This window comes from Syngnathoides biaculeatus, chromosome 8, assembly GCF_019802595.1.
Source record: "Syngnathoides biaculeatus isolate LvHL_M chromosome 8, ASM1980259v1, whole genome shotgun sequence".
Classification (NCBI taxonomy): Eukaryota; Metazoa; Chordata; class Actinopteri; order Syngnathiformes; family Syngnathidae; genus Syngnathoides; species Syngnathoides biaculeatus.
Window position 1 is genome coordinate 18,459,877 of NC_084647.1, and position 24,780 is coordinate 18,484,656.

The window sequence follows — 24,780 nt, forward strand, 5'->3', positions numbered from 1 at the left end:
CGCGCGCCAATTACACAGCGCAAGACGAACAAACTAATAAGTCTCTGTAATGATTATTTCAGCAAAAACTGCTCTCATTTTGTGGTTTTCGCCCAGCAACCTGAATAATTCTGTATCTTTTATTCCATGGAGAAAAAAAGGGTTCTGGTTTTGTTTACTTTTGCTTCGCCGGCCAAGCATGAAAAATGGCTGCCGAGGGTCCGGACAAATGAGGTTTTGTGCCGTGCAAAGCTCGCATTTTGGGTCAGGCCCGGGGGTCGCTTTGCACCCCCATGCCGTGCGGATGACGGTAGGCTCTGGGGGAACGCCATGGGGCGGTGGCGGCGGAGAAAGAAGGGGGCATGTCCCCCTTTTGCCCGTCTGCACGTGGGACAGATGACCCGGACTCTTTGATATTGAAGTAAACAAATATGGAGTGACGGGGTCGATGGGGCATGGTACCGCTGCTTGTCTACTCGTCCTTTCGTCAAACCGCTGCCCAGACCAACCGTAACCCCAAGTTGCCATTGCGATTACTGCCGTAGATGATCAAAAACTGAAATTTGGCAAGGTGTCTTCATGGCGCCATCCTCTGCTCAATCGTGCTTCTTTATTAACAAATTCACCCATTCATGTTTTTTTTTATGTGGAATTTATCTTCAGCCATTTACTTCAAAAGTCAACTTTGGTGAACCCCAGTTTTTTAATTCAGTTTTTTAATTCATCAGTTAGAAAGGGTTGACTAGACCCAAATCAAACAAAAACCAAAGTAATATTTCTCCTTCAGTAATAATGTAAATCCAATTAATGTGTTCCAAACCCACAGAAATAGTCATAAAAATACAATTCATTAAAAAAATAGTCATTTAAGCCTTAAGGACTAAATAAAATTTTGCAGAGAGAAAAATCTGATACTTTCAGAAAATGATATTCTGGACTTAAAATTTGCAACCACTGTCCGGAAAGGGTTAAAATACAGAAAACTGAAATAAATAATAACGACGAATGAAATCGACAAATGAGCATGAGACATCACTCTTTGTTTGATTTTTAAAAATGGCGTATGTTCGTATTCACAGGTTCAGCTCCAAGTATGTCACTTTTTTTTCATGATTTTTAGTTTTTCTATTGTTTTTATCCTCTGAACCTAGTGACAAAATTTGGGCGTAAGTTGGGCGTTTTACTCAGCGGATTCAGTAAAATCTGGGTCACAGAAAACCCCTGACTCCACTATATTTGATTATTTTTAATAACGTCTTAAGATCTCACACGGCGGTGCCAATACCTAGCCGAATTAGCAAAGTAGTTATTGGTGTCAAGGAAGTATATTGGGATGATACAACGAGACTGAGAGATACTTGAGGAGAGGGACTAAGTTTAGCTTCAGTTGCTAGCAGAAGTTGCATCCGCATGTGTTTTGTGAGTGACGTGACGCAAGCATGTGCGTGTTTGCTCCGCAGTCGCTGTTGGGTGTTCAATGTGAGGTTCAGAGGCAGCTCAAGGCCTTCGTCAAGCTGGAGCGCTTCGGTCAGATCTACAACGCCAAGAGCGCCGGCTGCGCCCAGACCGAGGACAAGACGGTGTTCGCGTCGGTGGGGTCCATCTTCGGGAAGGGGGTCAAGTTCGCCATCCGGGACGGCCGCATCAGCACCGACATCGTCAGCCTGGCCAACGAGGACGGGCGTCGCACGGCGGCCGTGCTGAACGACGCCTTCTACCTGGAAGCGCTGCGCTACACCGTGGCCGGCGTGGACACGCACCACTTCGTCAAGCTGGGCTCGGCGGAGGGCGACCTGGGCCTCATCGGCATGGCGGTGGGCCGGCGCACGCTGGAGAACGGCGTCAACGTGACCGTGTCCCAAGTCAACGCCGTTCTCAACGGTCGGACCCGCCGCATCACCGACATCCGGCTGCAGTACGGCGCGCTCAGCCTCAACACGCGCTACGGCAGCAGCGTGGACGAGGAGAAAGCGCGCGTGCTGGAGGCGGCGCGCCAGCGCGCCGTGGCGCAGGCGTGGGCCCGCGAGCGCCAGAGACTCCGGGACGGCGAGGAGGGCTCGCGCACCTGGACCGAGAGCGAGAAGCAGCAGCTGCTGGGCTCGGGGAAGGTGCAGGGATACGACGGCTTTTACGTGGTGTCGGCCGAGCAGTACCCCGAGCTGGCCGACAGCGTCAACAACATCCACTTCATGAGACAGAGCGAAATGGGCCGCAGGTGACATGAACGCGCTGCCTGACGTGACAGACTCACGTGGACGACTGTGGACCTCTTGCCAAAGACGCTTCGGTACGCCGCCATTTTGGTTCTTTGTGTTTGCAGCTTGGTTTGGAATAGAAAATATCACCAAGAAAATACTGACACAATGCGGGTTGACCTGAATCCGTGTTGTCATTCCTTCTTTCTATTTTCAACACCCCAAAACAAACTTTTAAAAAATGATCAGCAGGAGTTTAATTTTAATATTTAATTTGCCGTCTTTCTGCAGTGGCGGGCCGTCTGTGGAGACTTAATCAACTTAGTCCACCTCCTAATACAAAATCCGATACAAAATGGCAACATACCGTAACAGCGCATAACTTTACACATCATCTGGAGTCATTCACAATCAATCCCAGCCCATAGTTTGCATGTTCTCCCCGTGCCTGCGTGGGTTTCCTCCGGGCACTCCGGTTTCCTCACACATCCGTAAAACATGCACCATTAATTGCCCCTAAGTGTGATTGTGTGATCGGTCGTTTGTCTCCACGTGCCCTGCGATTGGCTGGCGACCAGTTCAGGGTGGACCCCGCCTCCTGCCTGTTGACAGCTGGGATAGGCTCCAGCACTCCCGCGATCCTTGTGAGGATAAGCGGCTAAGAAAATGGGTGGATGAATGGATAATGAATAAGCCGCTAAAAAGCATTTTGGAGTTCTGCTTGCTCTTACCAACCATTCAAAGGACGTAAAAATGGTGACGTGATTGAGTTAGTTGGCGCTTTAAGGAAAATTTAAACCATTTTAATGATAAAATTAAATTCAGGCCCATCTTTCCATTTTGTAGTTTGGATCTCTGCCTGAAATCCAAAATAAGTATAAAAAAAAGGCATTTCTTTTTTTTTTTTTTGGTCTGATCTTTGTTTGTGTGACGTAGACAACAAAATAAGCCACTTCTGAAAATCTTTTTTTTTTGTTTGTTTGTTTCCTGACTGAAAATGGAAAGAAAGAATGCTCCATGATTTGCATGGCGCAGTTAGAAGAGTGCCCTCCTCCTCTTCCCGAGATTTGCGGCGCATCTTCGCGCTCCGAGTGCGGCCGGTCGAGGATCAAATGGACATTTTTCCGACTTTGCCACCGGGAGCCGCTCGGTGCCTCAGATTGTTCTGCCCCGATTCGCTCCATTCTGCCTTTTCCTCAGCCAAGGAGATTCCCAGTCTTTTATTCACATCTTTTCTTTTCTTTTTTTTATTAACTTGAAACGTGTCGCGCATCGATAACGAGAGCTGTCGTGTTTGCGAGCGAGGAGGCTCGTCAGTGTTTTCTGTGTGGACTTCTGAATGCTCAAAAGTGCTAAAAAAAAATAATTTAATGAATTTGATAGCACTTTTTGTGTGTTTTACTTTAAAAAAAAATAAGGCAAAGAGAAAGTGCTCCTGTTTCATTTTGACTTCCGTTTTTTTCCAGTTCATAATGGTGACGATAAACAAACCAACCACAGATGTGAAAGTAACAAAGAAATGTGAACTCGTGTCCCTTTTTAGCGTCCATTGTTGTAGTTCACCAGTAACGGCGACAGTATTCCGATGTGTGCTGCTTTCGCATTGCGGACGGGATGAAAGAGATGCCACGTTGGACCAAAAGCGACGAGACGCGCCACCGACGATTTCTGTCCCGCGAGGGTTCAGAGTCAAAGTCCACGGAGGAATTCGGATTCGTCAGAACGTTTGCAGCTCAACTTCCGGCGTCCACTTTTTTGCCCACGCGGTGCGCTTTGCCTTAACGGAACGCGATGCACGGGACCAGCAGGTGTTCCTGGTTCTGTTTACACTCAGTCGGGCGTCAAGGACAATTGATGGTGTCACCGTGTGACTCGGTACTGGCCGTCTGCACATCAAAACAGTCTTGTGTGTCTTTTTTTGTGTCGGAGTTTGTTTTGTTTTTTTTTTTTTTGTGTGTGTGTGTGTCATTTTTGATGTTCAATGATGGCTGCACTGAGAATCCCCCACCCCCGGCATCCCATTTCACCCACTAAAGTTACTGACTCGTTTTGTTTGAGTTTCCAACAGTTCTTTTCTCTTTCTCGAACCGTGTAAATATAAAGATGAGTCAAGCAGCGAGCTGTAAATGAAAAACATGCAAACTGTAGATACCGCTTAGAGCTACATCCTGTGTAGTCTGATGAAGGTAGAACGAGAAAAAAATAATAATAAAGGGAATATTTTGTGTTTATGTTCTCGTGTGTTGTGGTTTGTGTCTTTAAAAATGCTCCACATCTGCGTCTTAAAAATGATGAAATTAACAGGAGGAAGCCCAAAGATGCGTGAAATTGATGTTTTTAAGTGAATATTTTTCAAATTATATTTTTTAAAAATAGTTTTACTGAATGAGCCAGGATATGGTCATATTTCCAAGATTTAGTTTTTTTTTTTTTAGTTCTTTTAGTGTTTCAAATGAAGGCTTCAAAACAAGGTAACTTTTTGAAAATTGTGGTTTCTAAATATGGTTAGGATTTTAAACTTGTGTTTCAAAACTGCTAGAATTTCAATATTGGGTTTCAAAACAGTGGCAGGTTTTCAAAATGGTTTTAGACTTTCAAAATAGTGTTTTGAAACAGGGTTATGGTTTAAAATTTGAGTTACGAAAAATGTGGTATGGGTTTCAAAACTGGATTAGGGTCTAAATCTCGGGTTAAGGTTTCAAAGTAGGGTTTTTCAACGAGGTTAGGATATGAATGGAGCTCGTGCACGTGACGTCACAGTTTTCACAGCGCCATATTGCAGGTCAAAAGCTTACGGTAATGCTACCCTGAGAACGCCCAATCTCGTCAGCTCTCGGAAGGTCAGCGGGTTTGTCCCTGGTTAGTACTTGGATGGGAGACCGTTTGGGAATACCAGGTGCTGTAAGCTTCTCTCCCCGGCGAAAATGCAGAGGGGTTGCGTCAGGAAGGGCATCCAGCGTAAGACTGTGCCAAACAAATATGCGTTCATCCAAGATGACACGCTGTGACGACCCGTAACCGGACAAAACAAAAGGAAAAGAAGAACAAGAAGATATTGCTGGTCAAACCTAGCTGCTAGGCAGTGTGGGAGCCATTGAACCGGAGCAGATTTTTCAAATTGCCCGAGACCTGTTGTGCCGTTGGTTTTCGTAACAGACGAGACGGTTCTTCAAAGAGATCTTTCTATGGAATACCAGCTGAAAAGTCAAGAAAAGATCGATGGATTTCGGCAATTAAACGTTATGGATGGTGCACAACCAAATACACACGTCAGGTAGGAATTATTCTTTTCAATCTCAAATTATCAAGAAGTATTTATAACGCCAAACTGACTTATTTGAGAACAGTGCGTAGTTTTAAAAAAACTGTCGCAGAGAAGTTTACAGAGGTTAACGTGTGGCCGCAATACGCTTCCGTGTACGGAGGACATGACTTGCTGCCTTTTTTTTTTCCAGTCATAGTTAATGAATGCGAGTTTGTGTAAAACCAGGGGTCATTTATTTAAATATAGGTATTTGTGTTGAAAAAAATCAGAGTGGTTCCATCACGATGTGGGATTTATTCTTGACTGAGAACAGATTCAGCAACGAAGTATTTGTATGCGTCCAGACTTTTGTACGCTTTCAAACTTTTTCGTGTAAATCTCAACGACTTACTCACCAGATCCATATGTAGATGAAGTTGTCCAAGACAAGCAAAAGGGGGTTAACAGTCCAATTTCATATTGGTGAAAACGTTGACTTCGGCATTAAATACTGACCCTCTATTCAAAGTGTCTCCCTTCGTTTATTATCACCTTCTAAAATGTTTAACGGTACCGGACAAAACTCTGCGATAAGACATATTTTCGTTTCGTCTCAATGGACTCAGCGTTGAACAATGCTTTGTTTGACCGGCAATATGGCCAGTCACATGATTTTATGACGTAGGTGCACAAGCTCTATACGGGGTTTCACAAGAGGGTTAGTGTTTGAAAGTAGCGTTTTGAAATGGGTTCAAAGTAGGGTGTCTCAAATTCGAAGCGGAATTTTCACATTTCAAACGTGTAGGAACCAGAACGTCTCATGCAAGCCAGTTTGCTTGTTTTATAGTCCTCCTTCCTTGGTCAAATGCCCATAAAGTTTTGTTTACTAGCGGCGCCGTCGGCGCTACGCCCACCCCAAAGTACGCGTGCCTCACGGTGAAAAGTTTTTTAGTACATTTTGAAGAAAAGTTCTTCAACCCGCATCTTGCTGCGGCGAGCCAATATTTTTGTTTACGCCTGCAGGCGTGTGCACTCGGGCTGGAATCCTAATGACAATGATTTATTCACCTCGGCCCCCGCCGGCCTCACAAAGCTAAAGGAACGAGCGCCCGCCGCAAAATGGCGGCGTCACAGCAAAATGGCCGACTTCCTGTTTGCATCGCGGAGTACTTCCTAGTTGTTCTCCAATTTGTGTATATGGATTGCAGACGACTTTAATGGCGACAGTTCATCTGTAGTCGTGAGGATGATTTTCTTAAACGGCATTTTGAAAGACAAGCGTTTGTCGACAGCGGCCAAAACGAAAAAAAGATGAATTTAATCACCTGATATTCGCTGTCATCGCTGTAATCTGCGGCCATGTAAAGGGAAGAAAAGCGCTCTAATTGTGCTTGATATTGATTAAAGCGACATGTTAATCACGCTTGGCTATAAATACACTCCTAATGCAATTTATAGAGCACAATGGGGGCGGGGGGACAGGTTGGTGACTGGTTTTAAAATAGATGTAATATGTATTTAGGTCACATCAATCAAAAAATAATGCCCAACTTGTGCCTTTTCTTCTTGTTTCTTATTTTGGAGCACAGCCACTGGATTGTGTATTTATTTGGTTATAAGGAGAAGTGAATAAACTACTCACTCAAAAGAATTTCACTTCTGTAAATAGTAAAAATATAATAACATACAGACTGAAATGAATGAAAATGAAGTTTTCTTTGATGGCACTGGAGCAAAATTACCTTTTTTTTTTTTTTTTTTTTTTCAAGGGTCGTGTATTCCCTTGTTGCTCGGCAAAATTTGTGGAGCACAATCATTGGTGTTGGCCGAGGGGGGGGGGTCTTCCTAAATTGAAGTGCGCGCACCCCTGGGGGAGGGTGATCACACACATCACATGTTGCTAGGTAGAATTTGTGGAGCGGAATAATTGGCCCACGCACCCCCCAGGGGTTTGTATTCAGGAGATTTGAATAATTGACGATTTAGGTGTGAAGGTGATTTGTTAAAATAAATCTGCATTTACTGTGCACTGTTTCTTTCCACTAAATAATGTTAACAGTATTTTCCTCTGCAATCTAAATATAATCTCACACTTCTCTATCCATCCATCCATCCATCCATTTTCTGAGCCGCTTATCCTCACAAGGGTCTCGGGAGTGCCGGAACCAATCCCAGCTGTCAAGGGGCAGGAGGCGGGGTAGACCCAGAACTGGTTGCCAGCCAATCACAGGGCACATGGGGACAGACAAACAGCTGCACTTGCAATAACACCTGGGGGCAATTTGGAGTGTCCAATTAATGTTGCATGTTTTTGGCCCTCCCATGTTTTCTTCAAAATGTGTTTTGATTTTTTTATGGTGGCGCAGTTGGTAAAGCGTTGGCCTCACAGTTCTGAGGTCCTGGGTTCAATCCCAGACCCGCTGTGTGGGGTTTGCAAGTTCTCCCCGTGCCTGTGTGGGTTTCCTCCCACATTCCAAAAACATGCAACGTTAATTGGACACTCTAAATTGTCACTAGGTGTGATTGTGAGTGTGGCTGTTTGTCTCGATGTGCCCCGTGATTGGCTGGCAACCAGTTCAGGGTGTACCCTGCCTCCTGCCCGTTGACAGCTGGGATAGGCTCCAGCACTCCCCGTGACCCTCGTGAGGATAAGCGGCTCAGAAAATGGATGGATGGATAGAGAAGTGTGAGATTATATTTAGATTGCAGAGGAAAAATACTGTTAACATTAATTAGTGGAAAGAATCAGTGCACAGTAAATGCGCACCTGGTTATAAGCCTCAGTACACAGAAAGAGTTTAACGCGAGCGCCGCATGAACGCTAGCTCCACGCTATCCCTAGTGCCGCACTAGCATAAAACTTTTTCTGTGTACCGAGGCTTATAACCAGGTGCGCTCTGTAGGCCGGGAATTACAGAAGTTTCAATATAGAAAGTCATGGAAAGCAATTTGTTCAACTATTTCAACTCATGATCTTTCAACATTATTAAAAAGTGAAGACTATTTTAAATTTTGGAACAGATTTTAGCAAGAAATGATGCACGTGATTTGCTTTCACGGGTCAAATAAAATGATATAGCTGGCCACATCTGGCCCACGGGCCTTGAGTTTTACATCAGTGGTTCAAAATCTACAAAAACTAGCAACATTGTGCTTTTTACTTTAAAGTGACTTTTTGTATACACACATTAAGTATTGAACACCTCCCTCTATAGATAAATACCAAACGGAGTCAACCTTATGTTGTCTGATTTTATAAATATTTATTTTTGAGCAAAGATTGTGCTGCTTTCACTGCTGCATTTCCTTGTCACTGATAACGGCACTTGTTTGACAAAAAAATAGTGCAAGTTTTTTTCGTGCGTGTAAAATTGGACAACAACAAGTGACAGTTATTTGCCGGAAACGAAATAAGATAATAATAAGTCAAATGTCTCTTCTGACTGATTCGGCCCGGCCCTCCAAACCGAGCTTTTCATTCTGTACACATAGTTAAAAAAAAAAAAAAAACTGCAAGTGAAAGTGTAACACCTGCCGTCTTTCAAGTTGCCTTGGTGTTTATATTCCAGGCAACAAGCGATGTTTTGCACAAAAAAGGGGGGCCACCTGTTGTACTCTTTGCAGCTATAAAGCTACCCAAAAAAAAAAAGGAAAAAGGTCGCATGCACACTTTCTGCACTTCAAGTGTGTCCACGACGGTCGCAATCTGTTGTGCGTCTGAGCGGACAGCAGGACCAGCTCATCTTTTAATCATCCAGGACTCGCATTCCCGCCGCCATGCAAATAATGGCGGCGTAATAAAAGCTTAATGGCGCGGGGGACGCCGAACCGAACGTTCCAGAAGGTTCTCGGTCTCGTTCAGAAGCCCGCCGCTGTGACGTGTCGTTAAAAGAGCCGCCGCGAATGAAACCCGAGCGCTCGTTTTTTAAAATGTCACCATTGCTCGGGTCAGCCGGAGGTCGACGGTGCCTGTCGCGCGTGCTAATGGCAAATGTGTGATTGAAGCGGGGTTGGGCAAGCAAATTATTCGACGTTAAATGAAGCTTCACAACCGACGGTGGCCGCAAGAGAAATGGAGCCAGCTATAAACGTCGAAATTCCCTTCACGGTTACGCACGTGACGCGCACTTTTAAGCTATTGTTGCTAGCTTTACGGTTCATATTTGCTGACTGAGGTGCGAGGATTAGTTTAACTGGTGATTGTCACGTTAACTTTGGTTGAAGGTGGTTCCTTGAATTTATGATGGACTCCAAAGCTCAATATTCTGATCGTAAGCGATCGTCAGCTATTGCCTGAGAAACTCTGGAACATGCTAAGATGCCACAAAATAGCTTGTTTCTACATTGAAGTGGAGCCTATCGCAGCTATCTTGGGTCAGGAGACTGAGTACACCTCGAACTGGTTGCTCGCCAATCGCAGGGCTCATAGAAAGAAGCAACCATTCACAAGTACAGTCGCATCTTTAGGCAATTTAGAGACAATTTAGCGACAATGAATGTTTGTGGGTTGTTAGAGGAAAGCGGAGTGGCCAGAGAAAAGCAACACAGGCATGGCCTGAATATGCGGAGTCCACAAGGAGGAGCCGGACGCTTAATTTGTTTCACTTTCCTTTTATGAAGCTAAAAAACACTGACCATGAAGGTACCCAAACCCTCAATTTTCTGATCCAAAGTCAGGCGCCTTCTCCATTAGGTCATATGAGACGGTTGGGGTGAGAGCTATAAAAAATTGAAAAAAAAATGTTTTTGCTGCTGCAATATGTTTTCATGAAAGCATATCAACTGTGCTTGGTACCAATTTGTTCCACCCAGAACCGTGTTTGGCCACCATTGTTGCTTACCGCAAGGAAATTTGCTAAAGACGTTTTGAAGGGCAAGTTTTTTTAGCCGGGGGTCGGATCGCCAAGGTCCCCGCGATTCGCCAGTGCCCAGGTCACATCGCACCCGACCCCTGTGGCCCCTCTCACAGGTGACGAGCCCATGGGAAGGGGGGAACCATGTTAACCTTTCAGGCTGTGCCCGTCCGAGCCCCATGGGTACAGGCCCGGCCACTAGGCCTTCGGGCCCCACCTCCAGGCCTGGCTCCATAGCGGGACCCTGTTGAGCCGCTTCCAGGCAAGGGAAACCGAAATCAAACATTTGCACTCGTCATAGGGGTTTTTTTTTTTTGAGTGGTACTTTGTCCGGTCCCTCACCTAGGACCTTTTTACCATAGGTGACCCTACCAGGGCATGAAGCCCCAGACAACTTATCTCCAAGGATCATCAGGACACACAAACCCTTCCACCGCGATAAGGTGACGGCTCGAGGAGGGGGTGTTGAACCAGCTGAAAATGTTGCCAAAAACAACAGATTTGAAGAGTTTTTAACTATTCTTGCTAGGACTTGTCTCCAATCCCACATGTGGATCGGATTAAGGCGGATAACTGGATAAATTACACTGTAATAAGATTTAAATTGCAACAGTATGAGGGGGAAAAAAACCCCACAAATTGTTACGATGGTAAACTTTCAATGTTATCCAAATAATATCCCATAGCATGAGGATAAAGTGATTGGAAAAGTGTTATGAAATAAAATGGCTCCTATTTTGAGAATAATTCCATGACACTCCTAGTTGCAGTACGTGTTACATGCCGAGCTTTTCGAATAAATAGCTCGACCGTGGGAGACGTCCAGAACCTCAGCTGGGCCCGCCGCGCTATCTTCAACAAGTGTGAAGACGCAAGTGTCACTTGTGGTCTATTTGTGTTTTCCTGTGGCTCAAACAAGCCGTCGTTGACGTGAATCGTATCGACAGCGCATCTGAGGTTTTTATGAGGTCACCCCGGGGCGAACGCATTTCAGGCTCCGTCTTAACGTCTTCAGACAGCTTTTCATGTTGCACTTCATAGCCGTGACAAAGTAGGTGTCAGCGAGCGCCGCACTAATTAAGGCTCCCCGACGTCGGCGTGATGGAAAGCAAGCGAGGAGACGAGGGCAAAACGTGAGCGAGATGAGTCAACGGTGATCGTCGCGCCGTGGATCGTGTTAATAAGCACATTTCAATCAAGCGCGCTGGTACTCAAGCGATCACCAGGGATTTTTCACACCATAGATTAATGTTTCCAAACTTTTATTGGGTCAAGAATGTTGATGTATTCCCTTGCTACCTCCAACAGGTGAAAATCTGTGACAAAAAGATCGAGGCAGATACAGTAGAGATAAAATATACTTGAAATGTTTCAACTTCCTAACACGCATTCATTAATTGCGTTAATCGCCAGTTTTGTGGCTGTAAGAAAACATTCCACAGGTAAGTTAGAAAGATTTACTTTGACACTGTTAAAGTTTGTTTGTAAAGGTTTTTTTTCATTTTCTGATGCTCTTAATTCACGTGAACAAAGTTTTGTTTACGGTTGTTGTAGTTCACTGTTCACACTCTGCTTCACCTTCATAGGGTGACGGTTTTTCGCGAAAAAGCGATGTCAATATTTTCCCAAATTTTATCAGTGGATAAGCAAGAAAACTAATTTTCTGTGAAATTTTTGATGTATTTCATAATACAGAACTCTGCAAAATGGTTTTGATTTTCAAATGTGAGGAAACAAGTTTAAATTTTTCTCTGAAGTTGGACGTCGCAGAGACAATAAATGAACTATGTGTTTCGCATTGTGAGTCCTTATTTCCAAAAATATATCGAACTGATTGACTTAAAATGTAATATTTTAATGCTTAGTTTTTTTGCTATGTTATGATGCTAGTGCATCACAGCGTATTTTGGGAAAAGTTAACATGTCGCGGAATTGGGCCCTAGGTAATATCCAAGGTTTCTTGGTAGTTACGGGGTTTTATGTCTTTCCTTTGCACTTGGCCTTTTTTGGCTTACCAAGTCGAATTAAAAATCCTTCATGTTACCAGAACTAAAAAAAAAAATGGCAAGCTCACACGACCAGTTTTAATTTCTACATGCCAAACTTTGAGGAAAAACCCCGCCATAATCCAACCTGTAAACCGTGTCCTCCACACGTTTTGAAAGTAACAAGATGGCGGCCAACTGGCTTCAACCAATCGACATACCGCTCGATGTGTATGCGCTAGCCAGTCTTTTTTTTGTTGATCAGAGGTTGTGGCCAAAAGCAGCTGCTTTGTGAGTGTTTTTCTGTCCTCGCAGCATTCCACGGAAAACTGTTGCCATGACGCACATCCCAATTGTGTCACAAATCCAGTTTTATTCCTACATGTTTCTCGACGACTCCCTAACCCTAAACAAATATTCCGTTCTGATATGTAGTTCTGTAAGTTTATCATATTTCCCATTAAATGACATTTCCTGAGTCAGGTAGACAAAATTGAACATCGTCCAACTTCTTACAATGCCCTTGATGCTGACAATTTAAAAAAATGCCGCGGGCGGGTCGACCGTATTCCACCGCTTATTGCCGCACTCTGACCTTTGTGATCCGACACGTCCAAGCAACGCACACACACACACACGTGTCGGTCGCCTCCAGAGGTGTCAAGAGAGTCCAAATCTAAATTACAGCGTGTAAGCCATGTGTTGCGGCTAACAAGATAGCATTTGTGCCGGTGATGTTTGGCTATCAGGAGCACAGCTCGTTTTCACTCACTTATCATTAGTGTCATCGGTGGGGGGTAAATGAAACGTATCATTGTGGGGGGAGGAGGTGTTGTGTTAATGACAGCGGAGGAGAGCAGACTCACGCCTCATTTGCACTTGGTGATTTCTTAAGCATTTTCTGGCGTGCGTCATGAAGGCTGCGGTCAACCACGGCCGCCCCTCCCACCCACAAACCGGGGCGCCATCTCTCTACAACGCTTTTAATTCATTAGCGTACCAAATATCGTGTCATGGGATGCATTAAATTCGCATGTCGAGGCCACGCCTGTACAGGAAAATTGATTAATCCTATTTATTAATTAGCTTTAAAAGTAGTACACATAGCAGTAGACCTGAATACATTAGAATATGCTGGAAATGTCTATCTATTTATATCTACATGTAATTGCATCTGCATTCATTAGAGCTGTAAACCTTGCCTCGGTTACCGAGTGTTTCTGGTTTTTTTTTTAAAGTTAAATACAACTGAACTGTACTTGGGCCGTAATTTTGTATCGCATACCCCTAGAGTGCACAATAGACTTTGCTAATCACCGATTCGAAGGGTCGTCGTCTGCTAGGGGTGAACCTTCCCCAGTGACTTTGAGCGAAGAGCGCGGCGGTTGTTAGTTCCGCTCAACTCGCGTCTGGTGGCCTGTCACACGAGCCCTTCCCTGATATCACACGGCCAAAACGGCCTAATCAGCACTTAACGAGCCGTGCTACATAAAATCAATGGCCGGCCTCCGTTTGGGATGGGGGGGTGTGAAATATTTGGAGGCCGAGAGGGGCCCGCTAGCTCCTCGGAGGCCGACGATCCTGTCGAGACGACAAAGCTCTGCGCACGGATGATTTAATGTTCTTCCCACATGTGTGTAGCAGGACCCTCCCCACCCCCCACACCCAAAGGTGCAAGTCCACACAAAACCTGTCACGCCAGCAGAATCCGTTGGAAATCAAGCCCAAGCCGGTTCTGCTCGCAGGTCCGCGCGTTGCCGAACAAGGGAAGGCTGCGGTGTTCCTGACTGAAGTGCAGGCACAACTAAACAATAGCAACTTGCTTCCATTTCAGCACACCTCAGAGCAACAAATGAATAATATATCGGAGGCAACTTCAGATTAGGCTAAATGAATAAATCTACTGTGAAGGAGAGTGGACTATTTGGGATTGGTGGTGCGGTTCCTTTTTTTTTTTTTTTTTTTTGGTCATATGGAGCTACAGCGCCACCATGCGGTCCAGCCTGTGAAAAACGACATCACTGAGAAAAACATTATCTCACTGCATTCATTTAAATGCAATCGTCTCAACTACTTTTGCACATTACACAATTGTGTGATTGTGAGTGCGGCTCTTTGTCTCTATGTGCCCTGCTATTCGCTGGCAACCAGTTCAGGGTGTACTCTGCCTCCTGCTCGTTGACAGCTGGGATAGGCTCCAGCACTGCTCGCGACCCTTGTGAGGATAAGCGACAAAAGACAATGGATGGATGGATATTACTTTTTTCCCAATTATTTACCCCTTATGATTCTTTAGGTTTTCTTTGGCCACATACCCTCGAACCCAACAAATGAGCATTTTATTATATTTTATTTATTTTTTAGTCAGATAACAACTTTACTGTAAAAAAAAAAAAAATGACTATTCGGGTCATGCTACAGTTTTTTTTTTTGTGGTCACTAGCAAAACTTTATGTACTTTCCTTGATATTTAACAAATATAAAGTGAATATATTGTAAGTACATTGTATATTTATCAATATCACACTGAATATATTCTGGTAATATTCCGTCTTTTTACAAACTAAAAAGTAAGTTCTTGTAAAAGACTTTGCTCTGACTATTCGACTATTCTGGTCAATTTTGTTCAATATTCAAACATTTAAGTGAAGAAAAGGACAAAAATCCTGCATTTTTAAAATGTATTTTTTGTTATTCCAACATTCTTTGTGGGGCTAGGGGAGGGAATCTCCTTTATTTTCCTATTTTATCGGCCATCTCGATCGTTTTTCTTGCTGATAGCGAGCCATCGAAATGACCAACTTTGGTTGAATGCTTGTGAAACAAAATGGTGGGAGGGGGGTACTTTTTGACAAATGCCACGTGCTGGTGTTCCACTCTCTTGTCGATGAATCACCAAATATAATTGTTCCTCTCTTGCCCATTAATATGAAATGGCCTGCATAATTGCTGCCTCTCCAAGATGGCGCTCATTAATACCAGCGATGCATCACCTGAAGCTTTGAGCGATGACGTGTCGGCACCGAGGCAACACATCCGTCCGCCTCGCTCCCAAGACCCGAGCCGGCCTGGTGAATAATTGTCCTTGGCACCTTCTTACAAAGCTGGCATCTTGATGTACGGCACCCGGGTGAGCGCAAGTGGACCTCAACGTGGTGGGGCGTTCATCAGGCCAGATGCATTGAAAGATGGCTTCCCCGCAGATGCGACGCTTGTCCATGTACAGTAGCGGAACTGCTTTGGTACCAGCAAAATAATTCGCATTCCATTCTGTTTCACCACTTTCAAAAGTGCCCGAGAAACCTGTCAAAGCATTTGAAACTATTTTATAATTTAAAGTACACATTTTAATGGATTATATGGACTTTTAGCCCAAATGAATCAATATATATACATAGAAACCCCGCAATAACACCGAGACCTACAACCTTAAGAGAAGATTTAAAAAAAACTACAACTCCCATTAGTCGCCAAAGACGCGTTGAGAAATCTTGAAATCTGATTGGATACTCGTCACGTGTTCCATCGAACCTATTGCGTCAGACACAACCAGGAAGTGATTGAACGGAAGACAAGGAACCGACATGAATGTCAAGTGAAAGCGAAGCCAAAAGTTTGATGCATAAATCGACAATAAAACTGATTTATGTATACTTTTAATTGAACCACGTATGCATTTAGCGGTTCAGTATTCGTGACGTTTTGGAGATGTTTCGGGCTACTACACAAATGCTTTCAGTTGCTTCCGCGTCCCGGAGAATGTTCAAAACTCTGAGGCATTTCTGCAAGAAGGCACCGAGGAAGCTTCGTGTTTCTGAGGCACTTTCTGGCGCAGGGTTGGACGCAGACGTCCAAGTGCAGGTAATACCTCACACTTTGACAATTTATTTCCGGATGTTGCTTTGCAGAGTCCAGAGAGTAGCGACTGCCTCACCGTGAGGATTTTGCACCAACATTTTCGGGGACAAGTACGTGAAGACATCGTTTCACGAGCTCACATCAAGTGGGACGTCGTAGTGGCAGTCGAGCTCGTCTCAAATTTTCCCATTTCCCCTAAACGCCTCGATGTATTCGCGAAGGAGCCGCCGCGATTAAATGACTGCTCCCATACATTTGTATGCTTCCGTTTTATGAAAAAAAACAAAAACACAAAATATGATGCTGAAATAGTTAAAAAATCATTCAAATCATAGTTTAAAAATCATAAAAAACGTAAGTGACGGACAAATTTGTAATTTGTGAGTATTTATAAGGCGTTTTTCACTTATTTAAAAGTGCTCTACAATATCAGAATTATTAACGTCCTAAAAATAGCTAATGTCAGGCAATGATAAGGTATCTGCCTTCTATTAGCTTGAGATTTTTGAGAGTAAAAATATAATGTACTGTACTTTCTTGACAATCGGTGCAGGTACACTTTACATTGCATTTGCAGTTTTTCCACTGAGTTTTTATGAGTATTTTTATGCGTAGCTGTCGTCGATCTCCATTTTTAGTTTGTGAATAACACAAAGCAGTTTTCTCGCAGGGGTGGGTTCGCTCCGTCAGATCCCAGAAGGCCAATTTGTTCCTGGACCTGAACGATGGGAGCTGCCTGCGGTCGCTGCAGATTGTCGCCAGTCCTCAGCTACATGACCCGTGAGGCTTTCATTTATTGTTGACGATGCACAGAGTAAAATTAATCTTTTTTTTTTTTTTTTCGAACCATTTAAAGGCTGCTCACATTCGGGAGCGCCGTTGAGGTCCAAGGAGTCCTGAAGCAAAGTCTGCACGCGAAGCAGCCCGTGGAACTGGAAGCTGAGCACATTCACGTGGTTGGAGAATGCAACCCATTGGTGAGGATGCTCGGGCATGTTTACGCGTAACTATTAGGGCCACCCTTAAAATTATAAAAATAAACCACAAGATTAGGTTAAAGTTTTGATTTTACATGAATAAAAATTAAAGTTTTAAAAGGTGTAAATTTTCAAAAAATCAGGTGTGTAATTTCAGGATGCAAAGTTGTTAATTTTTAAAAGTCACATATTTTAATTATTTGAAAATTCAGTCTTTCTTGAAATACTATGATTGAATGTTTTTTTTCTCCTCAAAAATACAGTGTATATATATATATATATATATATATATATATTTTTTTTTTTTTTTTAAATATCTCAAATAGTGTATAGACAACATCATGGCTGAACCAAATTCAACTTTTCCCGTTTCCTGCTTTATTCTTGAAAGTATTTGACTTTCTCAGAATATACAATTTTTTTTAATTTTTTTATAATCCTGTGCTGCAGAATAATTTCATATTCTCAATCATTGGCGAATGTAGGCCTGCAAAGTTCTTTGAGACTTGTCATTAAGCACAATCCCCCCAAAAAAGTTAGCTCAACTTTTTGTCTCATATATGCACATTTGGTCATACATGAAATATTATTTTCATAATATGACCAAAAAAATCCACGTTTTGATCCTGAAAATACAACCATACGACATTTTGTCTTGAATATTACAACTACAGTAATTGTTTTCTGTGTGCCCCGAAAATCCCTCCGTACATCTTTTGAATGTAATGTACAGTAACTCGTGGGCCCTTGTTCTCACTTCCAGGATTTCCCGTTTAAAATCAAAGAGCGCCACAAGCCGGACTACATCCGGCAGTTCCCTCACCTCCGCTGCAGAACAAACACCTTCAGCTCCCTGCTGAGGATACGCAGCGAGGCCACTTGGGCCGTTCACTCGTATTTCAAGGTGAGGCCAACCGAGTCAGCGGAGGCTCTGGCGAGCGAGACCCCGTACTTGTGCTATTTCCTGTTTTCCAGGACAATGGCTTTCTGCACATTCACACGCCCGTCATCACCTCCAACGACTGCGAGGGGGCGGGCGAGCTTTTTCAGATTGAGGTGAGAGTGCACGACGAGGTTCTTGCTGCACACTCTGGACGCTTCGCTCGGGACGCTGTGTCGCCTTAGATTAGAGCTATAGATGTTATTTTACCTTGACACAAGAGATATCCGTTGTTGATTCTGGAAAAAGGTGAAATTTGGGTCTTATGGTGGTTAAAAAAAACAACGAATACTGTACATTCAAAAAAAACAACAGTAAAAGAAATGATGCATGCAGTAAATATAAATTTAGGGCGTTGACCAGCTGGTAAATTGTTGGCCTCACAGTTTTGAGGTCCCAGGTTCAATCCCGAACCAGCCTGTGTAGAATTTGCATGTTCTCCCAATGCCTGCGTCCGTTTCTTCCGGGCACTCCGGTTTCCTCCCACATCCCAAAAACATGCAACATTAATTGGACACTCTAAATTGCCCCTAGGTGTGATTCTGAGTGCGGCTGTCAGTCTCGATGTGCCCTGCAATTGGCTGGCAACCGGTTCAGGGTGTACTCCGCCTCCTGCCCGTTGACAACTGGGATAGGCTCCAGCACTCCCCGCGACCCTTGTGAGGATAAGCGGCAAAGAAAATGGATGGATTCATCTTTGAAAATGTAATACCATTCGCAACCTTAAAACCCTCCTGCTGCAGCTCAAGTATCTTTTTACCAAACTTTGACACTTTTGTTGTCTGCTTGCTGTTCCACTGGCGGCCTGTTGGCGGCGTACAATGTCGTCCGATTCCGGAGAGCAGGGAGAGAAGAAGAAGAACCTGTTTTTGAAGTTGTTAATAGAGGTCAAACAACAGGAATCAGGTTTGACTGACAAATGTCGGTCCACTCATGTAGCAAAATGAGTCTGGTGTTTGGCCTCAAGGCGTACATTCTTCAATTTGGAAATTATGTTGAATGTATACTCTAAGTGACAGTCTTCTTCTTCTTTTCCTTTCGGCTTGTTCCGTTAGGGGTAACAAGACTTTTAATGCTGCATTCATGCGTCTAAAAAATGGAGGAGAGTATCCAGAACAGACATCTCCGAAGACGCCGCAGTAAAGCGCTGTGCCTAACAAAGTGGCCGACGAATGTATTTTTTTGCAGCCTTCCTGTCAGCAGAACAACCAGGACGAGAACTACTTCTCCATTCCGGCCTACTTGACCGTGTCTGCTCAGCTCCACTTGGAGGTCATGGCAGGGTGAAGTGTATTTTTTTTTTTTTTTTAATTTCATTTGAAAGTATCTTCATTCTGCTGAATTACTGTGCAGTGCCTCAAGGCAAACCAAGAGACTATATATACACATACACACACCGACACATACTCAAGTGTAGCTCTCCGGAATTATGCCTGCAGGTCATTTTCCAGAGTCTACACATTCGGGCCGACCTTTCGCGCGGAGAACTCCCAGAGCCGGCGCCACCTGGCTGAATTTTTCATGGTGGAGGTGGAGCTGGCCTTCATCCGGTCCATAGAGGACCTGATCCAGGTACGCCGCTCGGCGTTTACGCTCCTTAACCTCGGCATGCAGTCGGACCGACTGTTGTCATTGTAGCAGCTTTCTTGCCCAGCCAGTAAAATAACGGGGGAAAGGTCATGACACAAAAATACAGTGGTGCCTTGGTTCTCGAACACAATCCGCTCCAGAAGGCTGGTTGAAAACCAAAACGTTCGAAAACCAAATAACGTTTTCCCATTACAATGAATGGAGAATGAAATAATGCATTCTAAGTCCAAAAAATGTTTTTTAAGCAATTTTTTTTTAGCTTTTCCTGATAATAAACTGTATAGTAGGGATACATGTATAGTTTAAATACTTAATATAATTAAATCATCTAATAAATATATTTATTTTTAAGAAATATATTTATTTTTTGCTCAAAATGTATCCTTTAGCCTAGTATGCAATATCAGAAAAAAATTCAAATTGTATGAAAGAATAGTGCTATCTAATATCGAGCCCATATTGCCTGCTCCTAGTTATTTGAATATGTGAATGAGGGGTCCCGCTGCTCCTCAGGTCATGGAGGATATGTTCAAACGGACCACCGAGCGCGTGTTGGACCGCTGCGCTGAAGACGTGGACTTGTTTCATAAATACGTGACACCGGGACAGAGGGTGAGTTTACCCCCACCCCCCACCCCCACCCCCACTCCCTCGAGGACACTCTCTGCTTGCGGAGCTCCTCCCGTCTCGCCCGGCAACCGGGCGGCCAATCGTCTGACTCCCTTCTTACTTCTGCATGCCCGACATGCCGAAAGGACACAGTGGAGGCCATGCTGAAGGAGAGATTCCCCGTGTAAGTTGTTTTGGATCTTTCTGGAGTTGGTGTCATTTAGTTTTGAAAAAAAAAAAAAAAAACACGCCCTCCCCAAAAATGTTTACAATAGCCTGTATGAATAGTTGAAACATTTGAGGATCATTTCAAATTCATCTCACAGCATCGTAGAGTCTACTTCTAACAACCCAGGCTAAACTGAGGCGCACCCCACTTATCCTCATCGTAGGCTCGCAGGTATCCTTCAGTCTTGATCTTTTTTGACGGATTGCTAAATGAAGACTTATCTACTTTCAGGATGACCTACAGCGAGGCTGTCAGCATCTTACAGCGAAGCTCACAAACGTTCGCCTTCCCCACAAACGTGCGTATCATCGCCTCGGTCTGGCCGAGCGCCGCCTTGACCTCCCGCTCGCCCTCATTCTCTTCAGTGGGGCTGCGACCTTAAGACGGAGCACGAGAAGTACCTGGTGAAGCACTGCGGCGGGCGTCCGATCTTTGTCGTCGATTACCCCTACCAGCTCAAGCCGTTCTACACCAGGGACAACCAGGACCAGCCCGAGCACACGGTGGGTTCAATGATCGGCCCGCGGTGGGATGATGGAAAGTTGTGACGTGGCGCTCTGGTGCGCAGGCGGCCGCCGTTGACCTCCTGGTGCCCGGCGTCGGGGAGGTGTACGGGGGCTCGCTGAGAGAGGAGAGGCTGGACCTGCTGAGGGCTCGCCTGGAAGAGTAAGAACGCATATTCTCGCCGTTTTTGTTTTGTATTCCCGATTTTGATCGAGCAAAGGGGCACACCTCATCCCCGGCCTAGCTGATCACGTCATGGGTGACGAAACTCGGTGTGGTTTTGATGGAAAATGAACTGTTATGTATCAGCTGTGTCAAAATGCAAAAGATTTATTTTTAATAAAGGGTTGACTTGTTTTTTTAATTGAACTTTCGATGGTTGGGCATTGGTTTCAGAGACCCAGCTGTTTGGAAACAACCCTATTAAAAGTCACTTTTTCCACTATATGTCCCCTTTAAATCTGTCAAACATTTGTTTTTTTCTCCCCTTTTCAGGCTTGGATCAGAAGACGCTTACAACTGGTAAAAAAAATAATAATTACCTACTGTTTATTTTTTTATGTTCAAAAAGGTATCTTTATGTAAATGGCCGCATGGATATCTTTTCAGGTACTTGGATTTGAGGCGTTTCGGCTCCGTCCCGCACGGTGGATTCGGAATGGGGTTTGATCGATACCTGCAATGCATTCTGGGAGTGGACAACATCAAAGACGTGATTCCTTTCCCCAGATTTTCACATTCTTGTCTGCTGTAGCGTCGGCCGTCCCTTTTTAAATTGCGCCGAGAACATTTCAATCCGCTATTTAATGTAGTAACTTAAAAATATACTACGTCATTAAATCTTCAAATCATTTATAGCTGCGGCATTGAAGGCTGCTGCCACGTCCTCTCCACAAACATTGAGTTTACACAATTATGAACATGGAAAGCTTCCTGTGTCGCAACACTGCTGCAAAACAGGTGAAATGTTTACATTTTATCCATACTTTTAATTAATGAAGGTCTTCAGTTTTTTTTCTGACTTATGAGGAAATTTACAGCAGTAATTTCTGAAAAGCGTTGTATGTACCCTAATGTGGAAACAAAAAAGACATTTTTGGGAAACGTTTTTTTTAATAAACTGGATCAACTATAATTGTTTGATTACAGTCAAGGCCACAACATTAGGTTTACTAAAGCTACCATTATTTTGACAAGTGGATCAAAATATTCTCAGCTCTTTGTTTTGTATAGGTATTGCATTTGTACGCCACAATAATAATAAACATTATTTTATTGATATATCTGTGACAGTGTCAATCCAAACTTTGGCTGTTTACCTTGCAAATGCTCAGCCAAAAATTGGTTACCATTTTATGGATATTTTATTTTAGCTATGGTAAGTCTGTCAGTTCTAGTTATCTGAAATGAAATAAAAGCAAATTATTTTCTTAGTAGAATCTTCTTTTCCTTTCGGCTTGTCTCGTTACAATACAATTTTTTTTTAAAGTAAAATGAATGTACGATAAGTTCCTTATATTGAAGTTTGTAGTTTCTTATGTTGTATGTACTTATGTATTGCTCGTAGTGTTGTAGATTGTTTTTTAAAAAATGGTTGGTTTTTTTTTGGGGGGGGAGGCTTTGTGTTGAGATTTTTTTTTTAACAAATATTGCCACTAGATGGCGGCAGTGACCCTCACAACATCCGGTCACCATCCGTTCCTACGGTTACTTCAAATTGGACATGCAGCGATGTTTGTGCCGTCATGTTATGATTTTCATGGTGGCATTTTTTCAAATTTCCCCACGAATAATAAAGTAAACCGAGGACCACCGTCACCAAAATCCAAGCAGATCGGCTGATGTTTGTAATTACTTTGGGCGGCCATAGAAGGGTGCTGTTTTCGCGTCCAGCCACGGGACGTTTGGCGACGAGGCATTCTGGAGCCACTAAAAACAGGTTTTATTTTGTTGGCTTCCGGGCAGTGTTACATTTATTATTACTTGTTGCGAAACATGTGAGCCTGTATTCAAGTTGAAGTATTCATAGTAAGATTGTTGTCGTAGCTTCCCGGTGCTCCGCGGGCGCCCATCCCTCTGGCGAGCCGGCCGTGGGCGTGGTGTCGAGTTGGATAAACAAGCCGCAGACGCCCAGTGACGCTAAGCCCGCATCAGTCGAGCTTCCCCGCGGAGCAGCAGCAGCAGCAGCAGCCGAGACTCGCCCGCCCGACAACGTCTCCTCCAGCAGGGCGGTCACACAACCCCCTCCCCCTTCCCCCCCCCCTTTCTTCTCCCTTCTTTCGATGGGGGACAACCGCACGCCCGCCGGGGGCGTCGTGCACGTGTAGCCGCCTGTTGGGCACCGAGACGCGGACAGATGAGCGGCGGAGAAGTCCTCCTCCACGGCTGGCTGAGGAAGTCGCCGCCGGAGAGGAAACTGCGGAGATACGTGAGTGGATCCAACTAATTGCACAACGCTCTCACGCACACACACACGCGAGTAGTATACACTTAGACACGCTCGATTGTGACTTTATTCGATCCACCTGCACAATATGCTGTATTGCAAACTCTGCGTTTTACAGCGATGATGATTATCAGGGAGGAATTAATTTAACCTGATTGTGGTTAGCTGCATTGTAGCCTGCATTTTTTAAAAATGAATAATAATTGCCTTTGCTACTGTACAGTTGCATAAGGTGCACCGTGCAAAATTAATCAAATTACACTGGCCTACAAAAATACTTACTGACTACAAGTAATGTATTTGTTTGTTCATCTATTTATACCGCTGACTTAGAGTGACCAAACAATGAGATGCTCATCCACTCCCACCACACATCACATCACCATTACATCAGTGTACAGTATATACTTTTTTTTTCGTTTGGTGGATTGTGGCGTGAGACTTTTTTTTTTTTTTGTAATTTGAAATGCGTGCCTTGGTTGAATAAATGTAAGGAAACAGTGTAATGGAGTCAAAATATTAGCGGCCGCTGCAGTTCAGTTCTACACAATAAATGATAACACTTTCATTTTGTACCTCCTTTTTGCTCCCTCCTGTTGCCAAAATACTCTAAACAGCTCAGCTACTCCGACTAAATTACTCTTAAAAGTGAATGAAATCTATTTGTCCGTTATACCGGTGTGCCATGGGAAATTACCCCATTTTCTTGGGAAAATTATTATTTTCTTCCATTAACATATCTATGTTTCTCTTTCTATGCGACTGACATATATCAGCAGGCAGAACTGTTACAGTAAATACTCTTTTCCTTTTTCCATTTTTACTTAGTGGTCTGCCGTGAGATTTCGTTGTCTCGCCTCAGAGAAGGTCGCGGTATGACCAGAGCTTCAAACTTTGGGTGACTGTGGTGTACCTAATGTTTTGTCCCCTGTGGTTGTACGTTCATCCCCCACAACATATGGCCCACTTTGCAAATCCCCACAGGGATACTGAGAAGCAAAACTAGTTTTTTTCTTTCTTCTTCTCGTGCTATGAACATGCAAATTTCACCCAGACGGCCACCCATATTGGAGTGGGGGTGTACGTTCACCGCAAAATACCTGTCCCGCTCACATCGGAATTACCCACTCACGATGAGGTCACGTCTGTGTCCCAATAATGATGGGACTCCTTGAGTGGCCCGATAGAGATCCTGTAAGCTGCAGCGGGAGAGGGTGGGGGGGCTAGTTGGGCGGTCTACGGTCGCTACTCACTTAATAGGATTTATGGAGGCCGAGAGTAGCATGAGACAATCTATAAATACAGCTGTCATTTGTTTACATGTGGTGTTACATTACTACTGGGCCGCTGCATGTGTTTCTGCGAGCCGGC

At 44.0% G+C, this 24,780-nt stretch overlaps 3 protein-coding genes and 1 pseudogene across 14 annotated transcripts in view; all 4 read left to right on the forward strand.

Moving 5' to 3' along the window:
* tenm4 (teneurin transmembrane protein 4) overlaps positions 1-4,385 on the forward strand; it is a 298,762-nt gene extending 294,377 nt beyond the window's left edge. For all 10 annotated transcript variants that reach the window (XM_061826837.1, XM_061826843.1, XM_061826844.1 and 7 more), the window contains one exon: positions 1,440-4,385. In XM_061826837.1, coding sequence (XP_061682821.1) covers positions 1,440-2,198 — 759 coding nt within the window. In that variant the 3' untranslated portion in view covers positions 2,199-4,385. The remainder of the gene's footprint in view (positions 1-1,439) is intronic.
* Positions 4,386-4,963: 578 nt separating this feature from the next.
* Positions 4,964-5,082, forward strand: LOC133505474 (5S ribosomal RNA; annotated as a pseudogene).
* A 9,874-nt stretch (positions 5,083-14,956) lies between these two features.
* Positions 14,957-22,244, forward strand: nars2 (asparaginyl-tRNA synthetase 2, mitochondrial). The gene is given in 14 exon segments (XM_061828230.1): positions 14,957-15,327; positions 16,774-16,894; positions 16,971-17,091; positions 17,855-17,995; positions 18,067-18,147; positions 19,220-19,314; positions 19,471-19,603; positions 20,135-20,233; positions 20,377-20,414; positions 20,691-20,816; positions 20,818-20,962; positions 21,028-21,125; positions 21,459-21,485; positions 21,573-22,244. Coding segments are annotated over 14 exon segments (1,479 nt in total). The 5' UTR covers positions 14,957-15,218; the 3' UTR covers positions 21,718-22,244.
* A 640-nt stretch (positions 22,245-22,884) lies between these two features.
* gab2 (GRB2-associated binding protein 2) overlaps positions 22,885-24,780 on the forward strand; it is a 45,455-nt gene continuing 43,559 nt past the window's right edge. The window contains exons 1-2 of one of the 3 annotated variants that reach the window (XM_061827557.1): positions 22,885-22,902; positions 23,010-23,391. In XM_061827557.1, coding sequence (XP_061683541.1) covers positions 23,320-23,391 — 72 coding nt within the window. In that variant the 5' untranslated portion in view covers positions 22,885-22,902; positions 23,010-23,319. Of the gene's footprint in view, positions 22,903-22,937; positions 23,392-24,780 lie in introns of those variants that run through there. The other 2 variants (XM_061827555.1, XM_061827558.1) reach the window with 2 other exon arrangements.